The sequence below is a fragment of the Colias croceus genome, chromosome 2 (assembly GCF_905220415.1).
Source record: "Colias croceus chromosome 2, ilColCroc2.1".
In the NCBI taxonomy this organism is placed as follows: Eukaryota; Metazoa; Arthropoda; class Insecta; order Lepidoptera; family Pieridae; genus Colias; species Colias croceus.
Genome location: NC_059538.1, coordinates 1,207,947 through 1,233,382, shown reverse-complemented (window position 1 = coordinate 1,233,382; position 25,436 = coordinate 1,207,947). Strand labels below are relative to the sequence as shown.

The window sequence follows — 25,436 nt, the reverse complement described above, 5'->3', positions numbered from 1 at the left end:
CTATGGTAAAATCTTGATTGCATACACAGATTACATAGCATATATACAGGGTTACAGGAAAAGTCGATGTAGATCCGTTAAGGGCATGTAGTACACATCATTTCTGAATGATTTCACTATGTAACCTCCCATCCTAAACTTAACCGTTTTCGAGATATTCGAGTTTTAATTTTTTTTATGAAAATGCCCAATTTTTCGGCTATTCAATTGAATATTTTGAATTTTTTTGACTCTTATGATTATTTTTTTGGTTTTTTACATGAAGAATGAGATGCTTAATTACCTCAATGACTAAAATTGCACGTAAAATAACTAAATAGGTCATTGTAGACGATCGAAACTTAAGAAAATAAGTACAAATTATAAAAATATATTTTTCTTTTCTGGATATCTCAAAAAATTATTATGGCACTTGCTCTGCAGATGTGCTTAAAAACATCGACATTTTATCAGCTATCCAACGAGGTATAACAACCTATGGTTGTATTTAAACTCATAGAAAAAAACACAGTTGAAAAGGTTCAGGTAGTAGGTCTAACGGGTCCCTCGGCTATTGTCCTTCAAGTTAATCCGGTGCGTGTGAGCGAGAAAACTTACGATTTATGCAGATGAGAGTGAGAAAAATAATGTGCAAAAACAAGTTTGGGGATACAACATGCCCATTGTTTTGTATTTGGTCGTTTGTTTGCTTGCCATCCATTTCAGTCTGCTCATGCGATTCGTCCATGGTAGATGCGAATTATTGTGCTTTCGGATTCCCACACGACTTATGTGTGTGACTTAGGTGACCTACTAATGATCTCCCATTACAATTACTGCGGGACATGTGGTTTCAACATGATGGCTGCTCTGCTCATTTCAGAAGAAGCGTTAGGGAATGGTTGGACACGTAACTATCCTAACAAATGGATTGGACGAGCTTGGCCTTTACCCTGGCCACCCAGATGTCCCGACCTGACCCCCATTGATTTTTATGTATGGGGGAACATGAAGAGCCTCGTTTACAGTGAGCCCAACCCCATATCGTTAGTGGAAGTTCTCAAAGAAAGGATGCTGCTTGTGTGCTGTTGAAATGCTGCTAACGACATAAGAAGAACATTAACCACATGGTGTAGTGAAAAGTGGACTACGTGAAGGAATGAGAAAATGTGTGCGAAATAAAGGTGGACACGTAGAACATGAGCTATAAAATTTTATTCAAAAACATTAGGTGAATAAATGTTATTTTGAACTGATTTATTGTTTCATTTAGCTTACTACAATCACCGACGATCTGTACGCCAACTATGAGTTGAGCGTGAGTGACTTTGTATGCCAACTAGCGTTAACAACGCACCGATTACGTTATTTTCCAAACAATAGCCAGTAACTAGTCACTTAAGCTCAAGTAATAGTTGGCGTACGGTCATTATTTGTACGATCGACGATGTGAACAAAAAAAAATGCTATAAAACTGAATGATCTCCTAGGTCAGGATAGCGGGATATCGATGGATGCATGAAGGTTGTACCTAGCCGAGGGAGGCCTATGTTCAATAGTGGAAGCCAGTAGGCTGAAATGATGATGCTGAACTTAAGTCAAATTAATAAGATTAAATAAGGGCTATTTATTCTGACTGCCATGTAGCCTTAGAAACTAAGTTTCACCTTTGAGGTTAAGAAATACCCTAGAGTGTTATACCTCGTTGGATAGCTGATAAAATGTAGATGTTTTTAAGCATATCTGCAGAGCAAGTGCGATAATAATTTTTTGAGATATCCAGAAAAGAAAAATATATTTTTATAATTTGTACTTATTTTCTTAAGTTTCGATCGTCTACTATGACCTATTTAGTTAACTTACGTGCAATTTTAGTCATTGAGGTAATTAAGCATCTCATTCTTCATGTAAAAAACCAAAAAAATAATCATAAGAGTCAAAAAAATTCAAAATATTCAATTGAATAGCCGAAAAATTGGGCATTTTCATAAAAAAAATTAAAACTCGAATATCTCGAAAACGGTTAAGTTTAGGATGGGAGGTTACATAGTGAAATCATTCAGAAATGATGTGTACTACATGCCCTTAACGGATCTACATCGACTTTACCTGTAACCCTGTATATATATTATTTTTTTCGGCCATATATTAATAATATTATTTTATTTATAAAAAATGAATATTTGTCTGTATGCCCATGAGTATGTCTTTAATAAAATCGTAAAATATGCTCATTGGAATAATGCGATGATCTTCAGCAATGTATTGTGCAGGGATTTCATTCGCTCACGAAGTTTGCTGTATTGGTACGACCACGTCCAAGCACAGCTAGTAATCCATACTAATATTATAAATGCGAAAGTAACTCTGTCTGTCTGTCTGTCTGTTACTCGATCACGCCTAAACAACTGAACCAATTTACATGAAATTTGGTATGGAGATATTTTGATACCCGAGAAAGGACATAGGCTACTTTTTATCCCGGGAAAATGACGCAATCCCGGAAATCCCACGGGAACGGGAACTATGCGGGTTTTTCTTTGACAACGCGGGCGAAGCCGCGGGCGGAAAGCTAGTTATGAATAAAGTTTTCTTGAAAATATATTGATACCTACTTCTAACTTATGAACTTTTTTCAATCAGATTAACACAGTGTGGATAGCACACTATAAAATACATAAAAAATACCCAGCTATCAGAATTATGGTTGGGTTACGCCAGGGTAATTTTTTAAGTCAGGATAGTAAGTTAGACTTATGAAATGTGTGTTTTCGTTGGAAAGTAATAATTTAGTGTTATAAAATCTGTGTTAATTAGCACAGGTTCGAGTAACTTTTTCTGTCGCATGTTTTATATGATGCAGTAAAATTTAGTAAAATGCGATGCGAAGAAATGAACTAGTCTTATGCAGTTCTGTAATTCGTATAATTAGGTACATTCATAATATTACATGGGCATGTTGCAATCCATTTATTCATACCATAGTTTAAAAAAAAAACTAGCTTGTTGTTCTAGTTTGGAAAAAGCAAGAATATGATAAAATGACAATGAGAGGGAAAAGGGAAAACAAAAACAAACACATGTTCAGTAAAATATGTATAATAAATTGATTAAAAATTATTAAAGCTTAGTAATTATTTATATACAAATAACGAATATAAATGCTATATCCAATTCATTATGATTCTGATTCTTCAGTGTTGATTGTCGGATATCTGCACTCCGGCATTCCGCATTCACACTTCATCCATTTTGATTTCACTGACCAGAATTTATCACCGTAATCAAACCTGTAAAAATAAAACAAAATTAGATTAGATATTAAAAGAACTCATATCTCGTTTTATACAAAGAGGCCTCTATTTGTAGAGTGTAGACCACGGCCATTCATGTGTTATTTTTTTCGCAATTAAAAACATCTACTTAAAGCCTTTTCACTTATTTTAAAAATGTTCACTTTTAATTACATATTATTATCTGTCACATCTATTCTCTGTCTCATGTCTGTATCTAATAATCTGCGATCTTTAGACTATGGACTGTAGTCTATATTCTATAGTCTCTGATCTTTATATTCTATGATTTTAAATTGTTAAAAAATGATCTGTAGTCTTTGTTCTGTAATGTATAGTCTGCGCTTTATATTCTGTAAGATACGTTCTAGCTTCTGATCTGTTGTCTATCTCCTCCTCTGAGGCTTTTAGAGCGTGTTGTACGGCGCCGTCAACGCGCAACGGTGCGATGTGCGCGGTGCGTTGCCGCGTCGTAGAAATAAACATTGCCGTATCGTAAAAATTCACGTCACGATGCTACAACGTTACACGGCACGGCAGCCTTGGCAAAGAAGTGGCAGTCTGTAGCACAGTGTGACCAAATTTACCAGAATTCTGCGATTTTAGCAGAATATAACCCCGTGACGTGGACATGTTGACATGGACTCCCTTGAAGTCTCAATGTTTGAGCTTTCACTGCTCTATGCACGAAAAAAGTCCTTACATGTTGATGAAGCATAGGATGAGTGAAAGTTGTCAAATAATCTTTATTTTTTCCAATCCCGAGTACGAGCCCTTTATAAGCTTGTTATTTGAGGGAAAGAAGGGAAACTCCTTATATATTATGGCTAAGAGCGTGCACGCTCTTAGTCTGTGGTTTGTTCTCCGTGGTTCACTCACGTGATCTCCTGCAGCGGCTGCAGGTCCTGCAGCGCGAAGAGCGCGACGGCGGGCAGGCGCAGGTCGCGCGTCGCTGTGAACACGCGCACCGGCGCCGCGTTGGGCCGGCAGCTGTGGTTCACGAAGCGGGCCGCGCTGCCGTACCGCGCCGCGTCCACGCACAGCTGCGTTTTGTCACTACATTGCTGTCAATAAATATTGAAATATTAAAACATTTTTTAGATACAAAGTTCATTTTTTAATTTAGTTAAATTGGAAGAACTTTGAAGTTAAACTTCGTTAGGTGCATAAGGGTAAAATTTTTACTGATGAAACGCAAAAATTACGAACGATTGAGACCGATTAAAGGAGAGCAAGAAAGGGCGAACGTAGCATGTACTTTGTACGCACGCACTTTTTATAACAGTGCGGGCAAACGATTATAAGCACAATATAACACAATCTCGAAGTGCACACACCTCGAGCAGATCCGGTTTGACATCGAGCGCGAACATATAATGGTCCATGGCCCTCGCGTCGGCCGTGTGAGCGGGCAGCAGCTCGCCGCAGTAGAGCGCGAGCAGCGCGCCGCGCGCCGCGCGGTGCCGCACGCGCAGCCCCCAGCCGCGCGTCGCCGTGCGGAACACCTGCACGCGCACGCCCAGCGAGCCCGCGCGCTCCACGCGACCCACCACGCGGTTCGTGCACAGCTTCTGCCGAGATTTTAATAAACATGTGGATGAGAATGTTTTGAGCCAGCGCGCACGAGCAACTTTGTCTCCGCAACTATTTTGTCTCTCCCATCAATTTGTATGGGGAGTTGCGTCGCTACGTGCGCGCACTTTCATACTAGTCCATGGGTGGGAGAGACAAAATAGTTGCGGAGACAAAGTTGCTCGTGCGCGCTAGCTCTTAACGCATATTTAGTTTTATAGGTGAATGGTTGATCAATTTTTAAGTAATTTTCAGTTTTTAATCCTTGCACTTTTTGGGAAAAATATGAAAAATTGCTTTGCGGCTTCACGAGTGCGCATTCGCAGCTCCACGACATGCGGTGAGTTGTATCTTTGGTCAAAAATTGTTTTTATGATTTTTTATCTCGAAGGACCTAGTCCACTATGACGATGACCTGATTTACGTTGCTTTACTTGCGCACGCGCAGCAGCAGCAGCGCTCACCTGGTCGCAGCCGCACGTGTGCGCGCACTCGAACAGCATGGGCGCGTCGTGGTGCGGGAAGGCGGGCAGCAGCGCGCCCCCCGCGCTGTACCACGCGCGCACGCTGAGCACGCGCAGCAGCAGCAGCAGCAGCAGCGCTCACCTGGTCGCAGCCGCACGTGTGCGCGCACTCGAACAGCATGGGCGCGTCGTGGTGCGGGAAGGCGGGCAGCAGCGCGCCCCCCGCGCTGTACCACGCGCGCACGCTGAGCACGCGCAGCAGCAGCAGCAGCAGCAGCGCTCACCTGGTCGCAGCCGCACGTGTGCGCGCACTCGAACAGCATGGGCGCGTCGTGGTGCGGGAAGGCGGGCAGCAGCGCGCCCCCCGCGCTGTACCACGCGCGCACGCTGAGCACGCGCAGCAGCAGCAGCAGCAGCGCTCACCTGGTCGCAGCCGCACGTGTGCGCGCACTCGAACAGCATGGGCGCGTCGTGGTGCGGGAAGGCGGGCAGCAGCGCGCCCCCCGCGCTGTACCACGCGCGCACGCTGAGCACGCCGCACGCGCACCCGGCCCCACAGCTTGCGTCCTTGCACGTACACCCCTGCGTACATAAACGGGATAGATGAAAAAAATTCAGACATGAAAAATTCGAGAATTGTCAATAAAAAAAATGCCTATCACTAGCCGGGTCGCCGACGACCCTTACTAAAGTGAGTTCCGACAGTCTAACAGTCTCACGTCGAGCGGAAAAATTATACCTAACACAAAAAACAACCCTACCACGCTCACCAGTACGAACGTACTTAACAACTTAAACACACTATTTATTCAAAAATACAATCCCACCTGCAGGCTCTGCACGGTGCGGTCGACGTGCACGTGCTCGGTGTACACGTGCTGCGACACGTACGTGAAGTGCACGGGCGCGGGCTCGTCGTCTACTTCGTTGATCACCGGCACCGGGTACGGTTCGCGACCTTTTGATATGTCGCTGGAGGAAATACGTTATTCTTTTAGTTTTAATAAAAATATCTGGTAATCTATACTAAAAATTAATCGCCAAATGTGTCGCTAAACGGAAAAATCTCGAGAACGGCGTGACAAATTCAGTATTTTTTAAACATTTTGCGATGGCACATGGAAGGTACTTATGGAGAGAAAATGCGGAAAACGAACAATGGGACAGAACAATGTCTGTCGGGACAGCTAGTACAATATAAATAGTAAAATTCAGCGGAAACCAATTGACACATTTTTAATATATTTTGTCGCGGACACTTCTGTAGCGATTGGTCGCCACCGCTTGCTAGCGCCACACTTGAGCGGTGCGTTTGCTTAGTCTATGGTTTGTTTGCTCTACAGTCTGTGGTTTGTTCTCTGTCTGTCAGTGTATACAGGCCGATTAAGAAGAGCTGGAACGTAAACACATTCACACATTGCACATGTGTAGTGTCTATGAAGACGCGCGCGGCGTGACGTCATACTGCATACGCACCATGAAAAGTCTGCTCATCTCTCTCGCGCGCAGATTAGCTTATGAGAGTGAAGGGGACAATTATTGTTTTTATTTTGCAATTGTTTAAAAATACAGGGTGATGTAATTTAAACAAAGACGTTAGGTATACTACTAACTATATTCGACGAGATAACTACTTCGTGGCACGCGGATTAGAATTTATTTTTATTTTAATAAGTTTTGTAAACTAAAATATGTAAACGCAGTAAGTTAAAATTTTCATGCATAGCTGAACAATACAGCTTTATTGTAATGTAGCCTTATCTCTTACGTGCTAGGCACGGGTGCTAGGGTTTCGCTTGTATTGTATTGGGCTGTGGTATTGGGAGTGAGCGCATGCGTGTTATTTGTATTGTTTATACAAATCGTTATTTTGAATATGACATGAAATTTAATTATTATTTGATAATTGAATGATAATTATCAATACTATATTACAATAAAATTGATTAGGTATCAGAATAAATAATTAAGTTCATCGATTGAGTTACTTTTAAATCGTAATTTTACATATAAGTTATTAGAGCTTTCATATTATCTAAAACGCACCCATTTTACAATTCAAGTCTAGGTACACTAGAATCGCATTTATTTTTGAACATACTGTATAGTAAAATTGCATAAGTGTGAGTACTGTGAACATGCCAGCTTTCCTTAATTGACCAGTACACAGAACACTAACCTCACCAACACGCGGCACTTGGTGAAGCTGCCCCCGGTGGCCAGCGCCATCCGCATGTTGAGCACTATGGCGCTGCGGCACTCGCCCGAACTCACTTGCACAGCCATTTCACCAGATGAGTTTTCTACGTCTGTCTTTTGTATAAAAATAAATTGTTCACATAACAAAAGAGCGTGTTTTTCGAGCACAGGTGTCAGAAGTGAAATTTCTTTAGCAAGATTCAAAGAGACCAAAATCGTCGCCTTACTCCAAGACGTAATGGTATTGCAATAATGCGACCTTGAAATTTTGCTCTCAACGCGCCAAGTTTCACTTCGAAATAAAATTAAAAAAACATTAATATAATTGAATATTGCAACGTTTTAATCATACAAAAGATATGATATAGACGAAATAAAAGAACGTTCTAATTTGAAGTATCACAAAAATGACAAAAACTTTAGGTAAAGGTGTGTTATCAATTACCTTGGCTCCTCTCGCTAAAAGCACGATGACACAAGGATAGTGTCCCTCACGAGCTGCGATGTGTCTGAGAAAAAATAAAAAATTGTAAGTATTTGTTATTGAAGTTATACTTCTTTTGGCGCGATGGAGAAAAATGATGAGAGTGAATTTTTACGATGCGCGCGCACACCGACACCTAAATTTAACAGCATGAAGTTGTATGAAAATTGATAACTATGTTCAAGTTGTATATTCTAGTATTTTTTCCATACGCCAAAGAAGTATCACTTCTAACGCGTGTACATAAGTACACACACTCTTTTTTATTTTTCATCCGCATCATACGCATGCACACACCAGACACCGCACTCATTATAGATGCGAAAATGTGTTAGTTTGAATATCTTTAACGACCTAAATCGCGGTTAAAAGCACACATATACACAAGTACACATTTACATACAGCGGTGTATCACAGTGCGCATTTGCATTTGCTCATCACAGTGCAGTGGCACTTATTGACTTGTGATAGTGTGATAGTGTAGAAATGTGATAGTGTGTATGTTTGTCTGTCTTTCACGTCGCAACGGAGCGATTTTTTATTCCGATTTTTGTGTTTGGACACACCCCGGACACTCCATACAAAATAATCGTTTTGACAGTCACACTGTAGAGACTGCAAATGTGTGTGTTAACGCTTTATGGTTGGCACATTTGTGACTAGCGTAAAAAAAATTCGCGTTTTTCTGATGAAATACATCCGTAAACAGCACAATATCTAACCATTTTCTACGAAAAACGATAATCACAAATCCAAAATAATAAAATTACTTTAAGTCAATTTGATTAATGTTGTCAATCTTCGTTGCGTATTGTCCTTGCAGAAAAATGCGGGCCATTTATAGCCTGATCGTGCGGGGTGACGTACAAGTGTTTAATTTTGGCGGGAGGCGGAGAGTGCCCGTTCTGTAGCGTTTAGCTACTATTAAGTATTTTGTGGTTTGGAGATACTTAAGAGGCTAGAATGGGGCATGGGCTACTATTTGCTTCGCTGAAACATTTAATTCGCATGGAAATTTTTATTGACCGAACGACCTAAATCGCGGGTAAACACTAGTTATATACAAGTATACGTACAGCGGTGTATCACAGTGCGCGTTTGTCGTATCCACAATATATGACGCGGCGTCGAGCAGCAGCTGCAAGGACGTCGCGTCACCGGCCAGCACGCACCAGTGGATGACTTACTAATACACGAGTATGTTTGTTTGTCTGTCTATCACGTCACAACGGAGCGAATTTTGTTCCGTTTTATTGTGTTTTTGGAAAGTTGGGTGCCTTAAAAGTTAAGTATATAGGTTTTTTTTGCCTTGCTGAAACACCGGCCGAGGGCCGAGTCACCTTCGTCCGTAGGAGTATACCCAGAACTCAGAAACCCTACACGTGGCCCCTGGGTGGTGCTAAACAGGTGACATGGTGGGAGACCGTTGTCGTGGCTAAAATGACCACCCATCAGCTGAAGACGAGTCGCCAAGCGTCCGTGTTCCGACTCGATGAAGCTGATGTAGCCTTAGTGAAGACGGGTCGAGTTAGTTGCGCTTTGACAATCGGGACGATCTGACACACACTGATGTTGCTGCATCTGGTGCCTAGTCATGGAGGTTAGCGGGATCCGAGGCACGGTGCACCGCTGGCCGACCGCTGGTCAGTAGGGGGCCCAAGTAGAGTGCTAGCCACACTCGAAAGGCTGCCCCGCCAACCAGCGAAAAATCCCAAGTTGCGTCATAGTGCCGGTTGGCGACCGGATGAGAGGGCCCTATGGACAACTTGGGGGGGCTCGGGCGTCCCCGCAGTCTCCAGACTAGTCCCCATTAATGCGGCTACTAAGTGTGTGTCCCGGTCCTGTTGTTAAGCGCCTCGACTCACTGCCGTCTTCATACCTAATTCACTCTGTTCTCAATCGATCATGAAAAAGGCAAGATACAGGTATAAAGTTGCACAGCGGCAGCACTCCCTCTCGCTAAAAGTGGACCTAACCAACATCAGAGGTCTCCACTCTAATCTCGCTGCAGTCCACTTCCACCTTGAGACTAACAAACCGTGTATCTTGTTCCTCACGGAGACGCAGATTAGATGTCCGTCTGACCTGGCGTACCTATCCTATCCCGGCTACACCCTGGAGCATAATTTTAAGGCTCGGTCAGGTGTGTGCGCGTACGTCCGAGATGACATCTGTTGTCGGCGTCTCCGACATCTTGAAGACCCCCATTTTTCCGTTCTATGGATGCTGGTGGACACAGGCCCTGAGAAACTTCTCTATGCCTGTGTTTACCGGGCGCACAGCGGAGACCAGGAGACGATCAGGCTCACAGAGTACCTTAGTGAGGTGGCGGATGCTGCTCAACACAAATACCCTTCCGCTCAGCTTGTGTTACTGGGGGATTTTAATGCCCACCACCAGGAGTGGCTATACCCATACCAGTGCACTGACCTTGCTGGGAGAGAGATGCGTAAACTCTCCATAGCATTAAATCTCACCCAGCTGGTTCAAGAAGCGACGCGGGTTCCTGATGTTGAGAGCCATACAGCCAATTGCTTGGACCTTCTGCTGACAACAGACCCAGACCGTTACTCGGTAGCGGTTTCTTCGCCGCTTGGCAGCTCCGATCACTGTCTGGTGAAATCTGTATCTGTCTACTCGCCGCCCGATCCCAGTCCTAGGGGCTCTCGGCGCGTGTGGCGATACAAGTCAGCAGATTGGGATGAGATGCGTTCCTTCTTTGCGTCTTATCCCTGGCGGCCGGTCTGCTTTTCTTCTGATGATCCTTCGACCTGCGCGGATGCTGTGACAGATGTGCTGCGACAGGGAATGGAGTACTTCATCCCATTCTCTGACGTAGCTATGTCCGGCAAAGCTCAGCCCTGGTTCAGAGCCGATTGCAGACGCGCAGAAGCGCTAAAGCATGAAGCATACCTGGCTTGGGTTGATGCTCGACACCGCAAGGCCAAGGACGTGTCAGAAAAGAAGAAAGCCTTCAACCGAGCCGCCAAGTCCTGCAAAAAGGCTCTACGGAAAGCTCGATTTGACCACGTCAGCCGTATAGGGAACAAACTGGCTTCTTACCCCTCTGGTAGCAAAGCGTTTTGGTCCCTGGCTAAGACGGTTGAATCGAACTTCTGCCGCCCCTCACTTCCTCCACTGCTGAAACCGGATGGGTCGCTGGCTCACACCGCCGTAGAGAAAGCGAACCTTTTAGCTTCTCTTTTCGCGGAAAATTCTCGTCTTGATCCTGCAAATGCGAAACCTCCCAGTCTACCTGGATGCGAGGTGATCATGCCCGAAATTCGCATCCGTCAGACTGAGGTTCTTAAAACGCTGCGGAATCTTGACGTGAATAAAGCCAGTGGCCCTGATGGAATTCCAGCCATAGTACTTAAAACCTGTGCGCCTGAACTTGCTCCTGTTCTGACACGCCTCTTTCGCCTCTCAATGACGACTGGAATAGTACCGAAATCTTGGAAGCTTGCCAACGTGCAGCCCGTGCCCAAAAAAGGCAGTCGTGCCGACCCCTCCAACTATAGGCCAATTTCAGTCACGTCCATACTCTGTAAGACTATGGAACGTGTACTGAACAGTAGGCTCCTGGCACACCTAGAAGCGAACGACCTTCTCAGTGACCGACAATACGGGTTCCGCCGAAACCGGTCCACTGGGGATCTTCTAGCGTACGCCACCTACATCTGGAGTGAGGCCATAGAGAATCATGGGGAAGCACTTGCTGTCTCCCTTGATATCTCGAAGGCCTTCGATAGGGTCTGGCATGATAGCCTAATTGGCAAGCTTCCATCCTACGGTCTGCCTGCCGGTTTCTGCGCCTGGATCTCAGATTTTCTGAGAGACCGGTCGCTTCGAGTAGTCGTTGATGGCTGCTCGTCCGACCAAAAGGCTATTAATGCCGGGGTCCCTCAGGGATCAGTTCTCTCCGCAACACTCTTTCTGCTACACATCAACGATCTGCTGAAACCCGGTATCTATGGGTACGCAGACGATAGCACTGTTGTGGAGAGATATGTATCCAGCGCACGAACCGGTACGGCACAAATCCAGTCTCTACGAGAGTCGATGGTCGATCGCATGAACTTGTCCTTACAGGCGGTCTCCGATTGGGGCGATGCCAATCTGGTCAAGTTCAACGCGACGAAGACCCAGGCGTGTCTATTCTCCGCTAAACGGAGTCCATTCCACCTGACTCCGACTTTCCAGGGTGTGTCCGTGCCGATAACCAACCACCTCGAGCTTCTTGGCATTACCTTGACGCCTACTCTGAACTTTGGTTCGTATATAGAATCCAAAGCCCAAGTAGCCTCTAAAAAGCTTGGCATTCTGGCGAAGGTGAGACAGTATTTCAGCCCGGGACAGCTGCTCAACCTTTATCAAGCACAAGTCCGATCGTGCATGGAGTACTGCTCTCACCTCTGGGACGGTTCCGCCAAGTACCAGCTGGAGGCGCTTGAGGCGATAGAGAGGCGTGCCAAGAGGCTAATAAACGACGATGAGCTAGTAGGCAAAAAACTCCAGAGCCTCGCCCACCGTCGCAGAGTGGCAAGTTTATCGGTTTTTTATCGGATACACTTTGGTGAGTGCGCTGCGGAATTGCACGATTTAATTCCGCCATCCCCGTTTTTCCATCGATCGTCGAGGCGCACAGACTCTAGGCATCGCCATATGGTGGACGTTCCATGTACCCGGACAAAGCGGTTCGGATCGACATTCTTCATCCGAACCGCGAGGGACTGGAACATGCTTCCTGAGTCTGTGTTCCCCGACGAGTACAATATGGGGGTCTTCAAGCGAAGAGTGAACGGGTACCTTCTAGGGAAGCGCGCTCCATCTTAGGCCACATCTCAGCTTACCATCAGGCGAGATCGTGGTCAAGCGCTTCCCTATCGCACAATAAAAAAAAAAAAAAAAAAAAAAAAACACTTCATTCCCATGGGAATTTTTACTAACCTAACGACCTAAATCGCGGGTAAACACTAGTTATATACAAGTATACTTACAGTGGTGTATCACAGTGCGCATTCGTCGTATCCACAATATAAGACGCGGCGTCCAACAGCAGCTGCAAGGACGTCGCGTCCCCGGCCAGCACGCACCAGTGGATGACCCCGTTGCCCTCGTTGTCCGTTGCACTCGCGTCCGCACCGTGTTTTAGGAGTATCCTGGTAATTTTTTTTATGTTAGATGTTGATTTTAGGAGTATCCTGGTAATTTTTTTTATGTTAGATGATGATTTTATAGCAACTTATTTTACGCCTCTTCTGTGCATAGATTGAAAAAAAACTACAAAAAAAAATAATAATGAATATTTAATTGCAAATCGTGACTCCCTCACGCGTTTAAGATTCACAAAGTTTATGCGGCATTTTTTCAAAGATTTATATAAATAAATTTGGGCATTTTTTTTAAAGATTTATCAAACTCAAACTCAAACTCAAACATTCATTTATTCAATTAGACTACTATTTAGTAGCACTTTCGAATCGTCATTACATAAGTATTTTTAACATTTACCACCGATTCGGAAAGCAGTATCTATGGAGAAGAATCGGCAAGAAACTCCATAGTTGCTCTTTTAAAATCATGTCAATATTACATAATATGTAACTTATATCTAACTTATACATTATCATAATATGCAAAGAACTGTCCTGTGGTTTTTACGCGACAACCCTCCATGGGTCTTTATCGTCCATATATTCCTGAATACTGTAGTACGCTCTCTGAACTAGTACATTTTTTATATAAGTTTTAAATTTAGAACTAGTAAACTCTTTAATATTGAGAGGAATTCTATTGTATAAGCGTATACCTTGACCCATAAATGAATTTTTAACTTTAGCTAATCGGAAAAATGGCATTTCAATTCTATTCCTGTTCCTTGTGCCATAATCGTGTCTATCTCCTACTCTTGTGTGTAAGTCGGCGTTTTTGTGAACATGCAAAATATTATTATGTTTAAAAAAATGCCGCATGAACTTTGTGATTCTTAGTGAATCCATACTAATATTATAAATGCGAAAGTAACTCTGTCTGTCTGTCTGTTACTCAATCACGCCTAAACTACTGAACCAATTTGCATGAAATTTGGTATGGAGATATTTTGATACCCGAGAAAGGACATAGGCTACTTTTTATTGCGAAATATGCACAACGGGCGAAACCGGGGCGGACCGCTAGTAAACAATAAATTCATTAATTATTCGTTGAGAAACCCGAGAGTGTCACGTAGCTGTGTCACGTGCGTGCTGCAACGTTGCCGACTGCCATTGCTACCGCGGCGAACAGTTACGACGTCCTGGCTGTTCTCCACGGAGCGCTGCGACGTTGCCGCACTGCACAGCCGCGCGGCAACGTCGCACACTCACCTCACAACCTCCGCGTGGCTGTTCTCCGCAGCGCGCACGAGCGGTGTCCAGCCGCCCGCGTCACGCGCGTTCGGTGCGGCACCGCCGCGTAACAGCAGTGCGGCAACGTCGCCGCCGCCGTGCTGGGCCGCCATGTGCAACGCTGTCATGCCTTCTGGACCCTAGAGTTAGAGCAGATAAAAAAAATACGTGTGGCACTCGGGGACTGCCGCGGTAAAGCTATTGCATAGCATGCCTTCAAGCCACACCTCCGTGCCTGTCGGAGTGGGGAGCGTGAGGTTTTTCGTTACGCAATTTCTGGATTCGGTCCCCGCGCTCAAGGCCCGCGATAAAAACTATGCAATAGCTTAAAATTTTTTTGATCAATAAGAATCATGATAATCGGCTGAAAATACTACGAGAAATGAATATTAACAAACAATAAAAAAAAAACATTATTTATGGACAAATTGTTAAATATTAAAATCAAAGATGAGTTGAATGATTGCTTTTCCCATTTTTACACAATTTTTTCAGAGTATAAATATAAAATAATGCAATCTAAACTGCACTTCACTAACCTTCAAATTAACATCACATCCAGCAGCAATAAGGTATCTGATACATCTCAAAATATCCTCCTCCTTGACCTTAGCGTCTCTCTTCTCTGGCTCCTCTTTTAGTAATATTTTATCATCAACCTCCTCCCCTTCTTCTTTCTTGACCTCTACTTCTTCTTCATCTTCCTTTTTAATTTCTACATCATCGTCTTTGTTCTCGACGTCCATTTCTTCTGGCGTCTCTTTTTCTAATAAGGCTGGAATGGAAATATCGATTTATATGTACATCGTAATTTATTTTCTATTTGTAAAAGACGGTAAGCTTCACTGTAGAACTAAATAACTTTTATATGTACCGTCACTTCATAGCGAGTAGATGATTTTGGTATATTTGAATCATGCCAAAAAAGTTTCACTTCTGACACGTTTGCTTGGCACACACCCCCTTTTTTTAATTTACACAGCTTACCAAGAACAGCTCTCATCAGGGGCGTGCGAGACGCAGCATCCACTGCATCTAGATTCGCCCCGGCATACTGCAGCAGGCAGAGCGCGCTCAGTCGGCCGCTGACCGCCGCCGCGTGCGCACACGTACCGCCCTCTATATCGCTTATTGGGGTGTTTAGGAGATCGCGTTTCACTGAAAATTTGAAATAATGTTGAGAGCTTCATTATTTTACCTATTACTGTATTTATTGTTATTTAATTATTATTTTTTTTTATTTGGTTCACAAATTTAAATTGACACAAACAACCTTAAAAACTATTTACCAAACAAACATTTGCGGTGCAATTCCTAAACTAGTGAGCACATCGTGTAAAATATTGCAAGTAATACATTTTAGAGTTTATAATAAAAGCAGAAGTATTATCCTTTATACTCAATATTATGTGCGTGTAGCGTATACATAAACAACCTTATTTATTTTACAACAATTATTATATTCTTTACTAGCTGTTGCCCGCGACTTCGTCCGCGATTACGTCGTTTTTCGTCATTCGTCGTTTAAAAAAAAATACGTGACACTTTATTTTTGAATGTTCTTAATTATTGTCTCTTATAAAATTAAACTACATTAAAATTGAACACTTATAAAAAAATCTTAAAATCTACAGACAACATGAATGAATGTGATTTAAATTCTACAGTACTTAGTATTTCAAATAATAATCTAAATTAAATGTAGATTAACAGTTTGAGCGCACCATTATAGAATATGTACCTAAGTATTAAATTACGTCAGTATACATAGGAACTTTACTAAAAACACGATGACTTTCTTTCGCGCTCGGTACCACAAACTAAGCATGTTTGTGGTACGTGGCCCGCGTCACTTGACCCCCCGCGAGTTCCCCTCCGTTGCTATGCGAAAATACATTCGTTGCTCTACGGTAGGAAAAATTGTAATACTGTGGCCTGGGCGTTATAACACGTCCAGGGAGTTCCTGAGTGCCGATATCACCATCTTGAGGAAAAGCTTCTAATGTCGATTTAACTGCATACATACGAATTAACCTGATTAACTGCATACATTAACTGCATACATACGAATTAACCTGTTCTAAAATTGTGAAATGAGTTCAGTTTTAAATTTGAGAAATATTGATTTCTTGTATTCCACTATTCGTTGTATCGACTACAAAATATATTTAAACAAACTTAGGTTGGCCTTCAGGCAAAAGGGATCCTATCAAATGGTAAACTTGACCTTGTATCTTAAAAGTAAGCATGAAAGGACCTTCTGATAATTATTGAGCACCAAAGGATCATTTGAAACGCACTACTATAAGAGCGAATATTGTCTAATAACAGTTTAGATTGCACAGTATGTTCCTCTAAAAGTAGTGATTTCAAAGGTTCCGGTGTATCTTCAAACGAAAGCCGTCTCCTTACTCCACTTTAAAGCATGTAAAGCATGCAAAGAACATACTACGTTAATATCGCCTATACAGAAGATGATCTGTAATAAATTGTGAGGTTATAAGCAAACCCACTTTTATATTTGTCGGACCACACCACCGAATTCGTAGATTGTTTACCTCTAAGTCATCAAGACTATGACGAAATCGTCTGCAGTAAGACGGGCCTCTCGCAATTCGTCCGTTTTCAGAGACCGAATAATTTCAATTCTTAATCTTTCATTAAACAAATATTAATCGTTCTTGTCTCAAATAATTGTAATATTCGCGTCCCTACTCTAGTCATTGCTTATGCTCATGTTCATCTTCAAGAGATCGAATAATATTATGATGCACCCTATCATTTGTCAAACGGTCTTCATATTGAGTAAAGTTTCAGATTCTCGAGATAAAATATGACTGTAGTGATCAGTAGTGAGACGTAATTCCCTCTCAGTGAGGGTTTCGGTCTAACGGGATAATAGGGGAAACCGGGTTTGTTTGTCTCACGGGTTGGTTGTCACAGCGGTCTTAACACAAAACTGAACTATCGAATATGTCTGTTGAACAGCGCAGCGTGGCAAAAGCGATACAGTGACAACGCTGTCCCCACTTCGCCTCAGACCGCCCCGATCTGCCGTGAGGGCCTTTTTTTTTAGTGGGGAAATCTTGCATAGATACCCACGGCCTCCGGGGAAGAGGCCGTGGGTTATGTCGGATTCCTACCGACCAAAACCCCACTGTGTTCCGTCGAGCCGCATCAACGACAGGGCCACGGGTATGTGTAGAATTCATCCGTGACTGCCGTGAGGGCCTCACAAGTGTTTATTGTTTTCGCACAGATTTTTGATGATATGAGGACCGAATATGGTCCTCATAACATCACTTTTTGTGAACGACAGCGCCCTTTAATTCAATGCGAACACCATCAGAAAAAAGGAAATATTTTTAATTGTGAAAAAATATTAATATGATTTTAACATAAAATATTATGTCTGTGAGTGTGTAAAAAAAATGACGGGTTGCACTCCGGGAGTGCCGGCAGAAGTGAAAACTTGATTATTAACGTTCAGCATGTTTGATATTTTGGAATGGTATCTGTCTTACGCATGGAATATAAGGGCTAAAAAAAAACATCGGTCTTACGCTTTTTCGATGGTCACGTACTCACGTGTCCTGAACTCCTGACGCGAGTTTTAGATTTTATACCCAACGCCCTAAAGAAGTTTTCACTTCAATAAATCCAGCTAATAACACATCAAACTTATGTTTATAATTAGGTATACGACATGAAAATATATTAATTACCAAGCAATAATAATACAGATAAATACTGAACATAAGTATAATAGTTAGTATTAAGTAGTATTAGTTAAAATATACTTTGACTGTTAGTCAAAGTTTATTTTTACTAACAACATGTAAATGAAGAAGAAATAATAATTACCAACGAACTAACCTTTTCTATAATACTTAACGCGGCACATTTTTCAAATTATCTTGCTCAACTCTGCTCAAACATTTGAGGGTTTTGTTGGAACTTTAATGTGTCAAAACTATGATATATCTAAACTACGATACTACTTGAAATAACTTGCATGCGGAAATGCTCATTACAATTGTGAATCTAAAGAATAACTAACAACATACTATTCAATTTTATTGAGCTGATGAATATCTTTTGCCTGGAAGAGATCACCGTCTCCTAATAAATATACTGTGTTTTCTTATAAAATCGTTACATAATTTATTTTATTTAGTAGTTTAGTTTTTGTTATATTTATGTAAAAATGAGCTTGAGCAATGAGCTTATACATATTTGGCAAAAGTATACATAAATTTTTTATAATTTCAGGACCGCAGCTTAAATGGGGCGCTCGGAAAATATGCCTATGGGTTATTAATAGAGAAATGATACACAACAAAGTTATGTTGGATCCATTTTATTTATAAATAATGAAAATGATATATTTATAAAATATAAAACATATTAGTTATGTAAAATGATTAATCTTATCTCTGATCCCAGTACGGTCGGTACCTCGATAGCCATAACGATAAATATTATAATCAGATAACCGCAAAGTCAAAATAAAAACATTACTTGTACAGTTGTGAGTGCAAAATTTACGTTTCATTTGGCAATAACATTTTTTCGGTACTAAAACGTAGTAGTTTGATATGTGGCTGGCTGCCCCTCCTCTCCTTCCTGAAAAATATCCTCCAAAATTTCCCGAGATACTTCCAATGATTGAACCATTATGATTAACACTATTATTGATATTGATCAATGATTAAACCATTGGACGTTGGACATTAACTTCAGTCAAAAATTAACGAAGCGGATGATTACTAATATTTCCACTTAATCCTCGCTGCCACTATCTTTATCACCAAATCATCAATTTTCAAGTGGTGTTGTAAAATTGTCAGTAGAAATTGTCTTCCAAAGGCGATATAATTTTATGAGCATTGAATCTGTAAATAAAAAAATCAAAAATAAATGGAAATCTATAAAAAAAGCTACTTAAAAATAAAATTTTATCAAAAACTACTGTTCCCAATGCACCTCAAAATCGTGTAAAAGTCATATATAAAAGAATTCATCAATTCATCATTTTATTATTTCATTCTAAAATTGTAATATAATACCAACAAAAAACATGAATTGCTATCATTATAAAAAAATAAATACCTGTATGTAACAACTTACCTTTAGTGGGAACGCATGATGGTGAAAATTCACAAAACACGAAGATTGCATTTGATATTTTTGGTTTTATGGCATTCAATAGTCAAAAGTCGATTTCTCTGTCCCTATGTCCCTTTGTATGCTTAAATCTTTAAAACTACGCAACGGATTTTGATGCGGTTTTTTAAATAGATAGACTAATTCAAGAGCAAGGTTTTAGTATATAATTTATTAGGTTTTAGACAAAGCGGGCGAAGCCGCGGGCGGTAAATTTATAAAACACGAAGATTTTTAAAATTGTAACTAATGAGCACAATCAATATTAGATTAATTACTGTAGATAATGGTGTTTAGTTTTACTTAAAATAATAAACATCTACCCTCACTTTAAAAAAATGTAGTATATTTATTATTTACACGAAATATACCTTATAGGGAAGGGAAGATATGGGTTAAAGAGTTAAATAAATAACATGATTATATTTAAATTATTAATTTTCAACAGTGTATTCAGTAGTGTTAACATGTAAATTGATTTGATTTTTACGAAATCTCATAGATGGCGCTGTTACAAAATTAACATTATACAACTTACATTCTTTAAACTATGTTTCTCTTCCCAAGTTACTTAAATGGCATAATTTTTATAGTTTCAATCTAGATATTGTCAAACAACATTTATATATGCGTCATTTAATTATTAATTTCCAATAGTTTCAATAATTGATTTTTATAACACTTCATAGATGGCGCTGTTTCAAATTTGTCTTTATACTGCTAAGATTCATTTAACTGTTTCTCTGCCAAAATTACATAAATGACGTAGTTTTTATAGTGTAAAGGTAGATAATAGCATGGCTTACTCAAAAACAACATTTAAACATGAGTCTTTAGATTGTACGCTGTCGTAGTACACGGAATATGTAAGAAAAATAAAGGTTCACAGCTCCTCCCCCGTAGGTGATAGCTTGATAATATGTAGCCTATAGCCTCACCCGACCTGTTAGTAATATTCATGCAAAATTTGAAGTCAATCTATGCAGTACTTTTCAAGATTAGCCCAGACAACCATACAGACAAACAGACAAACAGACAAACAGACAAACAGACAAAAATTCTAAAAACTATGTTTTTGGCTTCTATATCGATTATAGATCACGGCCCAAGTATTCTTTAAAAAAAATATTCAATGTACAGTTTTGACTTTCCTACGATTTTATTATATGTATAGATAATATATCTTTAAAAAGATAAAAAATTAGTTGCAAATTATTCTTAAAAAATAATTTAGTTTGAATATATTACTATATTTGCCCCTATTTAAAAGAGTGATAAGAAACTCACCAATCTTTGGCATCAGCTGCTCAATAGTTTCGCCAGCAATTATTCCCTCATACAACTTGTATACTGTGAAAGCAGCTTCAGTGTCGACTTTCACAGAATCACATAGTTTTTCCAAATCAGGCAAGTGTGGCATCAAGTCCTCTGGAATTATGGGACCTTTTTCCAACTTCGATTCTTCGATGGTTGAGAAACTGAGGTATGCTGGTATACTGAAAAAAGTAAGTTTTCATTAAATATCCTACTAATATTATAAATGCGAAAGTTTGTGAGGATGTGTGTGTGTTTGTTACTCTTTCACGCTAATACTACTGAACCGTTTACAATACATATAGAGGGTAAGGGTTGGATTAACACATAGGGTAGCTTTTATCCCGAAAATCCCACGGGAACGGGAACTATTCGGGTTTTTCTTTGAAAACGCGGGCGAAGCCGCGGGCGGAAAGCTATTACAAACAATATAGTGTATAACTAGTACATACCACTGCTCCCTCTGGTCCGGCAGATACACGCGCTTGTTCGAGCAGCGCATGCTGAGCTGCACTCTTGCGCAGGATCTGTTGGCCGGTCGCCATGGCAACGCGTGCACGCCGCAGTGCGGGCAGCCCGCGGGACGGGCGTCGCTGTACGGTACTCCGCACTCCAGGTGGAACAGGTGGTTCATGGAGCATTGGTAGAAGATACCCTGGGATGGGGAAATAAAGAATCATTTTTTTAATGTTATTTGGTTCTAAACAAGTGTATTATGTATTTTAAGATACAGATAGAAAAAGGCCTGTTTATAAACACAATTACGAACAACAAATACCTAATACGAAATAAAAAATAGTAAGTACGGTAAGTGAAGTAAACAAATAAATGAAGAATGATGTGAAATAAAAAATGGTAGCATGTTTGGTTCATTTTTAAGTTAAATATAACCATACATCAATATTACTGAATAAAAAGACACAACCAATCTAATAAAACAAATAATAGAAAAAATACTTTTTTTATACATTTTTTAATAGACTAACGATAAAATATTGATTTACAGCCCCAAAATTACCTGCGTACAAAACAGACCGCACGCCGGACAGCACATGTGCTTGTCCATCTGTGCGGTGTGCAACTTGCACAGTAACAAGTACGGAGCCCTAGGCCCCGCTCTGCGCATACAAGACAACCCGCCATCTTCTTCGCGCAGCGCCTTGTGGGAGCATCCTACACGCATACCATCGACGATTTCTATTGCTTGACAGAATACTGGTTCTGTGGAAAAAAAATAGTTTGCGATTTAAATGTGACTTGAAGAAATGTATGGAATTTTTATTATTTTGTTTTTTAACTATTGAAATGAAAAAAAATATCATTTTACGCCTACCTACTGTGTAAGTGTGTGAACTATGTTATAATAGAGTATTAATAATAAAGTGTCCAATACAATTTGTAGTCTTTTGGCATTAGAAAACTCTGCCCAATAGATGTATAGGCATACCTTTTCTTGGGACAATTTTGTGCGTAATTGTGATTCTACTTGTTAATCGTAAGATTCAATTTTCGATACACTTACCTATCAGATCTGATGGTTCAGCATAAATGTTGGTAGTTTCTTCACACTGACATACAGCAAATACTGTTGACGATCCTGTAGGACTGGCCGCCACTGCCCCTTCTTCTGCACCCGCGGAATTACTACAGAATACACAATTTATAAAGTCGGTTTCGTCCATGTGTCTGGTCCATCTTTGAAATTACGTAATAGATTTTGATGCAGTTCTTTAATATATAGTGATTCTCTAGGAAGGTTATAGTATATAATTTATTACGTTTTAGACACAACGAGCGAAGCCGCGGGTGGAAAGCGTGATGGGTAGTTACAAATAAAAAAACCACTGGCAACAATTAAATATTTTCTGAACTACAATATGTAATAATAAATAAATAATTACCTATTTTCTTCCTCATGGTCCCATTCTTCGGGTCTTTCCTCAGGACTTGATGAATTGGCCCTTTGCCTCTTGTGTACTGACATTCTGATTTGATTAAAGCAGTATGAGATTAATTTATATCGAATATTAAGATACAAGTTTAGATATAACATAATGAAATACGATAATAATTGTATTGTACTGAATGGATTTTGAAAAGAATATAAGTAAATAAATAATACTTACTGTGGTATTTCTTCATAGTAATAAACCCTTTTTTTATCTCTTCTAGATGAACGCCGAGTAGACACGGACATCCTACAAAAAATGTATAACATAAAAGCAACACCCAAGTCCAAATAATCATTATAAATATAGTGAGAAGTGCAACAAAGCTTTTGTTACCATATTATGTAAAGCACATAAATAAATTATCCAGTCACCATAGTACTTTAGAAATACAAACTATGAATATGTTATGTTTGTTTAGTTTCATCCACAAACAACAGCATATTCAGGCGAAATAGATATCATATAGCCATATACCAAGCATAAGATGATTTTCGTCTTTCATAATATTAACGTTCCTTTAACCATTGTTGAGCATATTAAAAAATGTAACCGTAACGTTGCAAAAAGTGTAAACTCACGAAGGCTCGTCGTCGACCTGTATAGGCGAGGAGCGGTCGCTCTCATTGCCGCCCGGCATCGAGTTGAGCCGTCTGGAGCGCCGCGGCCGCTCCACCTGCGAAGCACCCTCAGAACATAAGAAGTAATCTCCGCTGCTAGCGCTGCCACTCTCCTCGTCTGCTTCTAATAGTTTAACTATCACCTCTGTGTCGTCGTCTTCACACTCCTCGTTTTCACCCTCCGTTTCTCTGAAATTAAAATGAATATAAAGTGTGGATATATATTTTTCTACATTTGAATTCTGATGGTGTTAGTGAAAATTGACAAACATTAACAAAAACACGATGGTCGGTTGCAGAGCTTCACCGACCATCAGTGCGTACGTCAGTCGCGCTTGTCATATGTATGGAAATTCATAGAACCGTTCATAGCTAGACCGACCATACGCACGCGTATTTCCATACATATGACAAGCGCGACTGACGTACGCACTGATGGTCGGCGAAGCTCTGCAACCGGCCTAAAAATAAATACAGTCTCACAAAGGAATTTTGCATTTCATTTTTGGGATGTTATAAAGACTGATGGTCAATTAGCGTAATAATAGAATTAGATTTACTCCCCTTTCTCTAATATAAATTTTAATGTATGTTTGCTATATTATGCAGGTGAATGAGTAAACAAATGTGGATAAACGTAGTAAACATAGTGGACAAAATGCAGAATGTTCTTTTGTATAAGTTTTTCAGTTATCATAACAATCAAAGTACATTACCTAAAATATAAATAGCATAGCCTTTTAGATGTATTCTGACATTCCTACTTTTCTATATCTATGTTATATTTCCTATTAACAAATGAAGATAATTTACAATTACCTGTTGTCAGCTTCAGCAGGTTCATCTTCAACTTTTTGTTCAACAGATTTAAGTCCCAGTTCACACAGATGTTTGAGTTTCAAATCTGAATGATCAGTCTCGTCTCCAATGATCTCTTCCACTCTTTTTTTGCTCTTTTCTACTTGTTCAACATTCTTGTGTGCTGACCTGCGTGTCCGTACACCCTCTTCCACAGTTCTATCAGTAAGGTCAAGCCGTACATTGTTCTGTGACTCTAGTCCTATACGTAACTCTTCATTAGCCAGAACTTTAGCTGTTGGTTTGATTCTGCGAGTTGGTCTGGTTGATGTTGATGCTGATTCATTGTACTTCTCTTTTCGAGCGATTGCATTGGCAATAACATCGGAGGACTCTCTCCCGCGACGCCGCGTAGAATGTTTCGTACGCGAACTATCCGACGTTTCATCACTTTCAGATACAACCTTTTCCTTTTTTGGCGACACAAGTTCACTTTCATCATCAGATTCGCATTTGGCATTTCGGGTGCGACCCGAACGTCTCGGCGTCTCTTCGTGCTTTTCTTCCTTAGAAACTATCTTCATGTTGCTATTTTTTGCGCCCGATTTTTCCGAACGAAACGTTAGGACGATACGCGGTTTTGGATCGTCAGATTCTTTCGTAGGTGATTCAGAATTCTCCACTTTCACGATAGTACAGTCTGGCGACGTGTCGGTATTGTCTTTTTTCTTGTTTGAGGCGCCGTCCTCGTCGCCGTGCATGTTGCTCAAGGTTGTGGCTATTCAGACGAGGTCGAGGTAAAGGCGTCCTCGTTCAACTTTTGAAATAATTAATAAAATGTATCGAATAACAATATTGTGTAATGTTACATTGTGTTTATTAATTAAAATATAAAAATAAGTCACTGTAAACAGTTTAGTTTAAATTATGCTTACTGCTTATATAACTTAGAGTAAGAGATAGATTTAGAACATTTTAATTCAATTTCATGTACAAAACAGTTTTACGTATTTCTAGTGACTCTTATTTCTACAAATTATTATTTTCATGTAAAAAAATAAAACATCCTCTCGAAGGATTTCATAGCGTTATATTTTGACATCTGTGTTTTGAGTTTTGACATTGACAGAGCATACCACAGAGTGTAATACAGAGCATACCATACCACAGAAGCTAAATGTATGAGCATATTCCATACAGCTAGAGTC

General features: G+C 40.5%; 1 protein-coding gene across 1 annotated transcript; it reads right to left on the bottom strand.

Annotated features, from left to right (window-relative positions):
• Positions 1 to 3,062: 3,062 nt before the first annotated feature.
• On the bottom strand, positions 3,063 to 25,386 carry LOC123703570 (histone-lysine N-methyltransferase EHMT2). The gene is made up of 19 exons (XM_045651646.1): positions 24,250 to 25,386; positions 23,392 to 23,619; positions 22,988 to 23,059; positions 22,763 to 22,846; positions 22,384 to 22,505; positions 21,880 to 22,082; positions 21,314 to 21,516; positions 20,835 to 21,043; positions 15,369 to 15,539; positions 14,921 to 15,156; positions 14,361 to 14,521; positions 12,993 to 13,154; positions 7,953 to 8,016; positions 7,488 to 7,621; positions 6,136 to 6,280; positions 5,732 to 5,890; positions 4,610 to 4,843; positions 4,152 to 4,336; positions 3,063 to 3,269 (listed from the first exon to the last, which is right to left on the bottom strand). Exons 1-19 carry the CDS (start codon positions 24,987 to 24,989, stop codon positions 3,158 to 3,160), a joined length of 3,624 nt encoding a protein of 1,207 aa, XP_045507602.1. The 5' UTR covers positions 24,990 to 25,386; the 3' UTR covers positions 3,063 to 3,157.
• Positions 25,387 to 25,436: the final 50 nt, after the last annotated feature.

Excerpts from the sequence above, each read along its gene's own strand:
- LOC123703570 (XM_045651646.1), bottom strand. The coding sequence starts at position 24,989 with ATGCACGGCGACGAGGACGGCGCCTCAAACAAGAAAAAAGACAATACC. Across the intron at positions 23,620-24,249 it reads CCTGCTGAAGCTGACAACAG|AGAAACGGAGGGTGAAAACG; the intron begins GTAATTGTAAAT and ends TTTTAATTTCAG. Across the intron at positions 5,891-6,135 it reads GCACCGTGCAGAGCCTGCAG|GGGTGTACGTGCAAGGACGC; the intron begins GTGGGATTGTAT and ends TTATGTACGCAG.